Below are 12,111 nucleotides of genomic sequence, written 5' to 3' on the forward strand. Positions count from 1 at the left end.
CTGAAAAATGATTGTGTTTCTTTTTTATTTTCCAAAGCATTTAAGAATATGTGATGCTCTCTAAACTTGCACCTAACCGTGCATTCTTCATAACAAAGCAAGGTAAGAGGGAGAAGGTGATTCCTTTTTAATGACCTTGTCATGTTCATCTACAGCGTTGAGGATGACCAGTGCCGAGTCTCTGGCGATCTGAAGCTGGGTGTCCGTTACAGACGCTCCGTGGTCCACCATCACCACGATGTGTTTAGACTGGGGACGCACCGCAGACACATACACAGGCCTGCGGGAATACACGCACAAATACACAAAAACATTAACTACGCAGGAATATAATTCAAGACAATATATGTATATGTTTTCTGGAGTAAGTGTGACTCTGCAAATGTCTCACGTTATCTGCTAACTAAACATCATGGCAGAGTTTTCTTTTCTTGCCCAGCTACAGTTTTTAATTAGAGATCTCCTTCCCTTTACCATTATCTATTTTTGGTTGAGGTTCAACATTGTATGCATTTCACGCCATCATTGCTGAGTTATGTGCACCATATGTGCACTACTTCTTACAACTATATGGGAAACCTTCAAGCTTCAAAAGTTAATGCTTATGTGTTTCTGAATTACAAAATTAGATTTCAGCATATTTTAGGCCTTGTAGGATTGACAAAAAAAACCTTAACATAATAAACTTCCTGCTAAAGTAAGAAACCCCCCCAAAAAAAGAAATAAACATGACATCATTATATAGACCATCAGCGTTAAAAATAATTTACATTTGATTCACAAAAGCGGACTATGTGCTAACTGCTCTACTGTTGGTATACAAGTAGGTCTAAATCTCTGTGTGTGTGTGTGTGTGTGTGTGTGTGTGTGTGTGTGTGTGTGTGTGTGTGTGTGTGTGTGTGTGTGTGTGTGTGTGTGTGTGTGTGGTCTGCTGGACAAGGAGACACTAACACAGGGTGGAGAAGGGGAGTGATGCACTCACAAAGTCTCATTCACACTTGAAGCAAGCAACGTCATTTCTCTCATGGCTGTATGCCAGCTCACTGACTTGAACAGCCAGAAAGAATTCCAAAACACATTAAACAAAAAGTCAGGGCCAATGCAAAAATGCACCAGACAGCAAGAGAGAGACAAACGAATATTGAAAGAAAGGACGAGGGAGAAAGAGACGGCTTTCAGCCGTGGCCACAAAAAAAAACCACAACACTGGAGGTGTGAAATTCCAACCGGCTTTAGTGGTACAGAGCCACATTCCTGCCAAGGGCATGTGTAATCAGGGTGTGTAAGGGAGGCATGCCATCAACATGCCCTCTGGGCCACCCCACAGCAACTAACAAAGAGGAGTTGGAGGGGGATAAGGGCAGGCACAAGTTGATGTGGTTTTGACGTGAGCCTGTTCTGATACTTTACCAAGTGATTAAAAAAACTGTTCAAATGTTAACCGGTACCTGAAATTCGGTGCCGATACCCAACGGTACCTTTTATGATACTTTGCTCTCGGTGTAATAACACAATCATTTATTTCAGTGAAATAAATCCCTTCCCAAACCTGTCCCTACAACTTATTACATCAAATAATTACTCATTTCTTACACTTATAACTTTTATTGATATATTTGTATCTCAGTTTTTATTTTCTATCTCTTTCATGACTGTTTTTAATTGCTCTGTTTTATGTAAAGCACTTTGAATTGCCTTGTTGCTAAAGTGTGCTATAGAAATAAAGTTGCCTTGCCCTACAACCTCCAGCCTGTCAGTCTGTCACCAGGGCACAGGCTCAGAGGAAGTGTAACCTAACAGCGTCCGCTTTCGGCTCACCATTATATTATATTATATTCAAGCGAACGCTGTCTGCGTGCAGTTTTGAAAAGTGTAACCACACTTGTGACCGCTTTATCGGCATTGCCGTGACTCTGTGACTTGAACGAGCTGCAGAGGCGACGTAGTCTCGCTCCGTCCACACCGCAGCTCTGCATGAGTGTGTGTCGGAGCTCAGCCCCTCTCTCGGTCAAACGCAGAGGAGAAGGTTGCGCTCGCTCAGTCATCCAAATTTGGCACCGACTGATTTAATGCAAATCTGTACTCTGTAGTACCGACGTAATTGATCTGTACTCTAAAAAGTACAGAGTTCGGTACCCAGCCTTAGTAATTAATATTGATAATATATATATACTATTGGTATATTGATAATATATTATGACAAATTGTGTGTTTGCTGGTAACTTTGAGCTTGACATAAAAAAAAAACAAACAACATTACTCAAAAGTAGAGGTTGGTCTGTACCTGCTGCGGTGCTCGTAACTTCCCTTGCACTGGAACTTGTGGGCAGGGAAGACTGTAAAGATGCCCTCCTCTGAGCTGAAGTACTGCCACTTTATCCCCGGGTTGGACTTCAGGTTGTCTGCCAAAACTGTGGAGAGAGGAAGAACAGCAAACGTGTTAAAAAAAAAAGGGAGAAAAGGATAAAGGGAAAAACAAAAGGGAGGAGAAAGATCAAGTAAGGAAAAACAAACTGGGTTAGGTAAAACATGTGAGTAAGTAAGGAGTTTGGTACTTTTGAGAGTTTCTCTTTGTTTAGTTTCTCTTTTACCTCTTTCAAGAGGGAGCCCTTTCAAGTTTAGAGGTTAACCGTGATTCCTGTGTGAATCATAGTGGGTGAGAGAAACCACTCACAAGACAAGATTAATCCAAAAAAAAAAAACACACTTCTCGGGTTCATGTATCATGCTAATTGTCATAGTTTTCATGATTGCTGTGTTGGAAATTTGTGCCGTTTTGGATCTGTAAAGTCCTTTGAAACATTGTATGCAAGACTTGACATTACAAATAAATTTGACTGCACTTACCTTGACTTAAATATACATTATATTGCACATTGTGATATGTGAATTATGGGACATAATCTTGGACATCTTTAGTTAAAATCCCAGTATTATGTTGAATGCTCGAGGTGTATTCAGACTGTTTTTCAAAACTGTGTTTATTCGCCCCAAACTGCCATTGTAATGCATTGACAGGCATTAGCTGTACACTAGCTAGCAACACACCATCGTGTTGTTTATCCAATACCTAAACCAATCAGCTCTTTGATCAGGGGAGAACCATATCCCATCATGCTCTCATGTTTTGTATGGATAGCAACTGTGCAACCTGGCTCCAAAAACTGCGACTGCCTTGATCTTGTGAGGTTATTGTTGAATACGTTTACATGAGATGATGTCCGAGCAAATCTTGATCAAATCGGACAGAAATGTAACCAGCATGCATTGTGCGGTGATAGATTCTGCGAGGCCTGGCTCATCTTGAACGAGCCTGCTTTCAACACAGGTACACACAAACGCCTGCAACATGTCTACTTTCCCTCTGATAAACAGCTGTGCATTGTTTTCTGTTATTGGCCTTTTCACACCTTTTCAGATCAATGCAAACCTGCCAATTCAGGCATGACGAGCAGTTAAATAACTTGTTTCGGACTGGACATTAAGTATACACATGTAAATTTTCCCCATTCACACCTCTCACAGAATGAATGAACTCGATGCAGAAAAGAAGTCTGAACTGTTCAACTACTTGGAAAGTATACAGTACATTTTTTTCATGTGGATACTGAAACTCGATCTGTGTGTCATAACTGTGACTGCAGGGCGAGCTGAAATAACAGCCTAGACTACAACCTCTGCAGAGACACCGAGCCTGAGTATTTGCTTAACACTAACAGACCGACAGATTTGTTTTACTGGGTCACAGAGTCAACAGTATCTTCCCAGAGACCCCATCACAAAGCCAGCAACTTCCTTTCCACTCACTGCAACACAAAACTGCCTTTCACAAAGAGCTGGGGGAGGAGGGAGTTAGAGAGAAACAAATATATTTCTTATTAGTACAGATATGCAGATCAGCCATGGTAAATCCTCAGTATATAGCAAATCAACTAATCCTAGAAATATAGATTAACAATCCTGTCCGGATGCAAATCAAATAACCGATAGACAGTAGAGAAACTGTAGATATAGGGCTTTGGAACGAACTGCCATTTCACATGCACTTCTATTGTCTTTTTGTCTTTAATTAAACCCAAATATCCACAAGACTCCTACTTGTTTTTGGCTAGAAATTAATATATAATATTCAGTCCAATATAACATGTTCTAAGAGAAAGTTTGGTTTGATTTATCCAGGTATTACAAGGTTTAATTTCTTACTACTAATAAATATTCATCGTGGTTTCTGAAGGTCATTAGCAGCTGAACACATTTAGCTGACTATTTGTTATGATTCGGGCGGGGGTTTCCACAGACGGGTAGGAATTCAAATATCGTATTAATTAGGTCTACAGTTTTTGCCTGACATGCTAACCGCTATTCATTCATAACAGCTGGGTCTAAATAGTCTCAAAATGTGGTTCTTGGCTTGTGATCACAATTAATCACCTGCTAACGAGAACCTGTTTTGACCTTTTCCAACCTCCCAGCTATATTACGATCCAAAGAAAAAATTTTTCAGGCTGGGGTGGAAAATCATATGGCAAATTTTCAATTTCAACTAATACTAAAATCCAAAACAACCGTCCAACTGCCAAACAATATAAACAGCACCAAAAAGCACCTCTGGCTACATGCATTTGGCAAAAGAACTATGTTTGGTCGCCCATCATACATCATCCTTGCCCAGTCACTCAATCCATCTCTGAGGCTCATATAAACAGGAAACACTCCGTTGTGTTGACAGTGGATGAAGGGCCCTGTATACATCTGTCAGACTACACCGCTCCACTCTGCCACCAGTGTTTAGATCTTCCCAGAAACAGATGGGCAAGCCAAGAAATATGATCCAAATAACATCCATTTTCTACAACCGTAATACTGCTGACGGTTTGTAATGACCTGCTTTGATACATCTGCATCTACACACACACACACACACACACACACACACACACACACACACACACACACACACACACACACACACACACACACACACACACACACACACACACCTTTGAGTATTGCATGCTAGCAGAGAACGATGCAGGAATTGCGAAAACATTTGAAGACCCAAGTGTATCTTGTATCTGGATGGACTGCTTAAAGACACACAGACACACAGACAGACAGACACACACACACACACACAGTACAGCTTTGAGTATCACACGCTAGCAGAGAACGATCCAGGTATTGCGAAAACATTTGAAGACCCAAGTGTTATCTTGTATCTGGTCTCTCAATCTTTCTTTCATTTAAATTTTGTTAACAACAATGACACAAGTAGTTCAATAAATATTTTACGGTACTTAAAAAAACATGGTAACATTAACGCATGATTTCCTTATGTATTTCTGTCTTCTCCATGTATGACTGAGTAAACTGCTGATGTTTAGCAGGTAATGTTTACCATATTCCCCATCCTAGATTAGCATGTTAGCATGCTAACGTTTGCTAATTACAATAAAACAGAACAGCTGAGAATGAGAGGGATGTTGATACTTTTGAAGGATATTTGATAGATAGAAGTATTGGACACATTTTTGACTTTCTGACAATGGCGCTACATAGAAAGTGATTGGAGCATTAGAGTTGTACAGACATTTCGTCAACATTTAGGCTGAATCCGAATCCTCCCCTTATCCCTTCCCCTTTGTCTTATCCCTCGTTGTGCGCGTTCATGTGAGAGCTAGTGCTGTCCAAATCCTCGTCTTGATCTTCGTCTCAACTAGGGCTGGGTATTGTTCAAAATTCTTCGATACCGGTACCAGTATTGTGACTTTAATACCGGTTGCTTAACAATACTTTTTCAATACCAATTTTCTAAAACAAAAATAAGTGACAACATTATGGCACAATACATGGTACATGAGCCGTCTCTGTGTAAGAGAGTTTTTCCTGCGTGTCTCTACGACGTGTAACATTAACATTACATCAGACAGCCAATCAAACAAACATTATTAGATCTTGGTAGAAGCATGCTGCATGCTGATTGGCTCACTGACGCTGATGAGATTTTCTCCTTAGGTATCAAAACTGGGTATTGAATAACAAGGCATTTTTCTGATACTCGATACTTTAGAGGAAAGTCGGTCAGTGCCTAAAAATTGAATTCGGTACCCAGCCCTAGTCTCAACCCCTCAAAGTCTTGGCCTTGTCTTGGTCTTGAAACACTCTGGTCTTGGTCATGCATTGGTCGTGGTTTAGGTCTTGACTACAACATTGGTCTGGAACACAGTGGTGGACCGAAAGCCCAGGCAACACACCATTCAACCTCGTCATCCATAGAGTCCTGTCGTTAGAGTGGCTCTATAAACAAAATGTTGAGCTTTTTTGTGAGCATCTGCATGCAGTGTGTGGTGCTACATTTTCACTCTTGTCAGTGAAAATCTGGCCCTGCACGAAACATTTAGGCTACAACAATAGTAGTATGCTGTAATTAATTTGAGTTGAGTTCACTTTAGTTAAGGTTCTGTTGACCTGATGCAAATGAAGGCAAGGCTTTGCAGCATGACATGGTCACTGAGCACCCATGTGGATGAAATTGCACAGGACGAAAAGGAAGGCTGCATAGAGATAAAAATGGACGGAAGAAAGAAGATGGATCAAACTAGTCCTCTAATCAAACAGCACTCCACCACCAGTCATCTTTCATCTACTTTCTGTCTTTCCAGCCCAACCTGCTGGTACCACTATTGATGCCCCCCCACATCCACGATCTCTCTCCTGTTTCCCCCCCAAAAAAGTAACAGGGAAGATGAGAGGAGAGAAATGGAACAAATACAATACAGTCTTGATGTAATTACTCCATTTCAATCAGCTCTCACCCCTCCTTTCATCCCCTGCATTCATCATTCTCTCCCCCTCAATTATCCCTCCCTCTCTCACCCGCTCCTCCTTCCCCTCTGTAGCTGCTTGTTTAGACTGGGCTGAGACAAATGGGAGAGAATGAATACACTGGGAACGTGGGGGTCAAGGAGGGCTGAGTGTGAGAGACAGGGAGAGGAGAAGGGTAACTTGAACTCGCCGTGACAGGCTTGCAAGGAAAATAACACCCAGCCGATGGTGACGTGTTATGAATGGCAGTCATTATGAATGGTTTGCAGAGAGAGGAGCAGGCTGGGATGTCTGGAAAAAACATAGGAGAGGGGCTGCAGAAGAAGAACAAATGATGTTGGAAGTTTCCTGTAAAGAGGGAAGGAAGAGGGGGGCAAGTGCAATATCCAGGGTTAAATGGAGTAAAAAGTTCAGTATGCTTTAAATAAACTAGTTTGTATCCAGTGTCAACAACACATCTAAAAGGAAAAAGTGCTGGTCTGTTTCGAATGGCCATACACGAAGGTGGGACAAAAAAAGTTGTCGTCATAGAGAGGGAAGAGATTTGAGATTTGAACTTCAATCATACAAATGGGGTAACGGCACACACTGCCAGATTGTCTTTAAGCAGTCCATCCAGGATTTATTTTAGGATTATGGCGGCCAAAATAATTCAATTTGCAGCAATTATTTTTAAAACCCTGAGCTGAAATCCGCAACAATTATGCGTTATTTTACAATATATTGCCAAGTAAGCTAGCCAGGTAAAAAAGTGTTTTAACACTGAATTCATGCTATGCAATATAGTGCTGTCCACAAGCTCTGCAAACCAAATGGTTCCGTTTAAGTTTTGGTGATTTAACTTGGAGAACTTTGGTTGCCTGACAAGACATGCCATAGGGAAACACAGCCCTTGTCTATGTAGTTAAAAGGAAAGGTGGAGTTTGAAGCTGGATTTTTATTTGATTGGGACTGGTAAAAGCAGGGATCGGTAGAACTTGCTTTAATTCTTGCGATCATACATTGACAAATTCCTGGAGGGAACTGGCAGTCAATTTATTTTACAATGTGTGCTGGACTAACACTGGAAGTTTAAGAGACACGGAAAAAGGGAGTTCAATATTCCAGGAAATTTAGCCCGTACTGCATGTGTTCCGAACCCATGATATTGATATTTCTTCTCTGGAAGCAGAGGGAACACACTGCTAACCAAGCGATGGCATCAGAAAAGTAAAACCAGCAGGGGAAAGTTGGCCTTTGCCTGGTCTTTAGTCAATTTGGTTACATTTTCTTCCTAATCATATGCAGACCGACATGTGGTGCAGACACGTGGGTTTTTACATAGTAATATTCTGCAATGTGCTTATGCAATCTGGAGCCTCAATAAAAGTAATGTGGGAGCAGTGCATTGCTCTCTCTCCTATGACTTGTGAGGACCATGTTAAGGTTACATGTATGTACTATGATGACATGAATACATCCATTTGAGGTAAAGTGAGGACAGAAACTGACAAAGCCCTTAACAGGATGGTAACAACTTACACTGCCTGAATACAATAGCAGACAGAGTTCAAAGTCAAACAAAGTGCATTTGATCTCAGGCTGTAAAAATCATTTTAAAATCAAACTGGAGGAAAAAAAACAGAGGAGAGCCAGAGAGGGAAAGAGAAGAAAGTTGAAGGAACACAGGAGAGAGTGTGAAAACATCTCTTTAGACACGCACAGCTAATTATTTCCACATCAGATCAATGTCCTCTTCTTTGAACATTTCAGAAGATAAGAAGAATAGAAAAGATAATGCAACTTCTTAATTAAAACTGGTTGCCATGGCAATGTTGGTTAAATTATTCAACATTTGGTGTGCAGTGCAGTCCATAGTAAAAAAAGAAAAAGGATTCTGACGTTTAAATGGTTTAAGCTTTGTGTGTCCATGTTTCAGTTGTTAAACAAAATCAGTTTGTACGTGAGCAAATTCTTGCCCTTCGTGTGTGTGTGTGTGTGTGTGTGTGTGTGTGTGTGTGTGTGTGTGTGTGTGTGTGTGTGTGTGTGTGTGTGTGTGTGTGTGTGTGCGTCAAACCTGAGTTGAGGTCCCGTCCAGGGTTAAAAGCTCGGCTGTTGACTTTGGGGGAAAGTCTGTCACAGCAGATGGTCTTGGATACGTTGGTATTGAAGTTTCCATCAAACCTAAACACACACAAACAGGCAACATTTGAGACATTTATAGAGCGTGTTCGGCTCATTTGTTGGTAGAGCAGCTCTGACTTTTCTCTCAGCACTAACAGATTTACTACGCCGCAGCTTTATTTCCAATAAAAACCAAACTCAAAGGTTTTACCTCTGACTTCATGGTAATGTTTAGGTTTTAACTTTTTTTTTTTTTTATTTAAAAGATCTACACAATTTACACAAATAGTAAAGATATTTTTGTGAAACCATGAAGTTAATCCAATTACATGAAACATCTGTTGAAACTAATAGACGCTGCTTGTTTCATCTGAGCTGAATTGTATTGCTGGCTATATCATCTGTTGCCCAGACCTCATATTAAAGTAGGAGTAATTGGCTGGTGAATAATATTTTCCATGGAAAACTACTTGGATTTTGCTTTTCTTTCAACAAAGCTTATACCCAGTTCCCTGAATACATCTGTATAATGTAATTGAAGGAATGGCTGCCTACTGTCACAGAACCTCAAACTTGCATTATCATTTTTTGTCCAAATCTTTGGAACTAATTGTACTACACGTCATCATGGCTATCAAGGGGCAAATTCAGGTCAGCTGGATATGAGACACTTAACTCTTTTATAAATGTGAGCATCACAGTGCATTTTTAAAGCATTAAGTTATCCTACACAATTTTCAGTTCTTTTATAATCTGGAGCAATTTTACATACAAATAAAAAGTATTATTTATAATACATATTACAGCTGTTTGTTAAAGGCATATTATATGTGTTCCTTATCCTATGAACAGTTCTGGGTAGTAATCTAAAAAAATAACACAAAACACATATCTGTCCCCTTAGTCCTTGGTATCAATTACATTTTTCTAATATGCTCTTTTCTCTCTCATGTACTAAACAAAGTGAACCACGGGTTATATTATATATATATATATATATATATATATATATATATATATTTATTTATTTATTTATTTATGGGGTTCAGTGCCTTGCTCAAGAGCATCTTGGCAGTGCCCGGGAGGTGAACTTACACCTCTCCAGCTACCAGTCCACCACCATACTTTGGTCCGTATGGGGACTTGAACCAGCAACCCTCCGGTTCCCAACTCAACTCCCTACTGACTGTGCTACTGCCACCCCCCATGTATTATGTTTAAAAATATCATGCTCGTTCCCGATAGCGTCACTGTAACAGAGCTCTGTTGCAGTGTAAAAGATGAGGCCCAGTAATGCAGCGCTGTCCTTGAGCATACACACACCCAAATGTGTTTAAGAGGTGTCGAAAAATGAGACCGGTGTTGCCATCAGCACATCTTTAACACATGCTTTTCTACAAACATCCAAACACATATCACATTACATTTAGTGTTAAGCAACAGCATGGGCAGTGTTATTTTAAAATCTATTTGGTGTGTGCAATTTGATGGCGAAGCCCAGTTTCCAGAGCTCATATCTCTGGATTTAAGAGCTGATAAAGGGGGAGGTATGCAGAGGAGCACAGCCTGTTCTGCACTGCACCAAGCCTGGGTGCTTTGATCCTTCCATCACTCCAACTAAACCCCCCCCAAACCTGGCTTAGGAACATTCACACGCATGCACACACACATACACATACACTCTCTCTCTCTGGGTCCCTCTGCTTGCAGACCTGGCCCTGGCCCGGTTTGATTGACAGGTGGTGTGATGTGCACGCTGTGTTTGAACTTCACTCATTTAGAGTCCCATAAGGCCAAAGTCATTACTATTCTCCACAAACCCACTTTGCATAGAAGCGGTGGGCAGGACGCTCAGCACAAATGTGTGCCAGATAAAAAATACATTTGCAGCCGCTTTGAATTCCACATCAGAAACACATATGAGACCAGAGAGAGAGAGAGAGAGAGAGAGAGAGAGAGAGAGGGGGGGAGTTCGATTCTGATCAAACATTTGAATGAAGGCAAAAACATCTGTTTTGCAGGCTGGACTTGCCCGTCACAAGCCGGAACAGCACTAGCTTGATACAGAATATTAAGAATAAAAAGCCAAACTCTTATCTACAAATGTTTCAATCTGAATGCATGGTGCTTTAAATCATTCTTCCATTCATCATGTTTATAAATAATGTATTGTAGGAATGCTTGCTTGATTAACCATAACTCCCAAAAGGGGTTGTTCTCTATGCAGCAATTAGAAATGATCCCGAGGACAATTAAACAGATCGACAGCAGCCGTAATAGGCCTGTGAGTGTCCTTCAAATTCAAACTACAATCTATTGATGCTCTTTACATTTTTAGTAAAACACATTTTTTTGTTGCTTAGAATAGAATAAATAAATATATACAATGCCTTAGTTCTAAAGAGCTGATCGGGGTTTTGCAAGAGAAACAAAAAACAGGCACCTCTAAATAAGGCAGCACCTGTCATGTTCAGCAGTTACTTGCCATCCATGGTTAATATCCATTATATTAGGATTGAACCACACCGCAGGAACCATATATATATATATATATATATATATATATATATATATATATATATATATATATATATATATATATATATATATATATATATATATATATATATATATACATATATATATATATACATATATACATATATATATATACATATATACATATATATACATACATATATACATACATACATATATACATATATATATACATATATACATACATATATACATACATACATATATACATACATACATACATACATACATATATACATACATATATATACACACACATACAGTGGGGGAAATAAGTATTTGACCCCTTGCTGATTTTGCAGGTTTGCCCACTTACAAAGAATGCAAAAATCTACAATTTTAATCATATGTACATTCTAAAAGTGAAAGACAGAATCCCAAAAAAAATTCCAGAAAATCACATCATATGAATTTATTAAAATTGATAACCATCTGATGAGGAAAAACAAGTATTTGACCCCCTGGACAAACAGCAAGTATTCTGGCTCCTACAAGCCAGTTAGTCTTTCTTTAAGACACAGCCCCAATCCAAACCAATTATCTACATCAAATACACCTGCCTCACCTCGTTACCTGTATAAAAGACACCTGTCAACACCCAAACAACCAGCATCCAACATCACC

General features: G+C 39.8%; 1 protein-coding gene across 2 annotated transcripts in view; it reads right to left on the reverse strand.

Moving 5' to 3' along the window:
• cachd1 (cache domain containing 1) overlaps positions 1 to 12,111 on the reverse strand; it is a 109,698-nt gene that overhangs the window by 35,403 nt on the left and 62,184 nt on the right. For both annotated transcript variants that reach the window (XM_028587598.1, XM_028587597.1), the window contains 3 exons: positions 8,882 to 8,988; positions 2,285 to 2,411; positions 136 to 280 (listed from right to left, as the gene is read on the reverse strand). In XM_028587598.1, the coding sequence (XP_028443399.1) occupies positions 136 to 280; positions 2,285 to 2,411; positions 8,882 to 8,988 (379 nt within the window). The remainder of the gene's footprint in view (positions 1 to 135; positions 281 to 2,284; positions 2,412 to 8,881; positions 8,989 to 12,111) is intronic.

The sequence above is a fragment of the Perca flavescens genome, chromosome 9 (genome assembly GCF_004354835.1).
Source record: "Perca flavescens isolate YP-PL-M2 chromosome 9, PFLA_1.0, whole genome shotgun sequence".
NCBI classification, from domain to species: domain Eukaryota; kingdom Metazoa; phylum Chordata; class Actinopteri; order Perciformes; family Percidae; genus Perca; species Perca flavescens.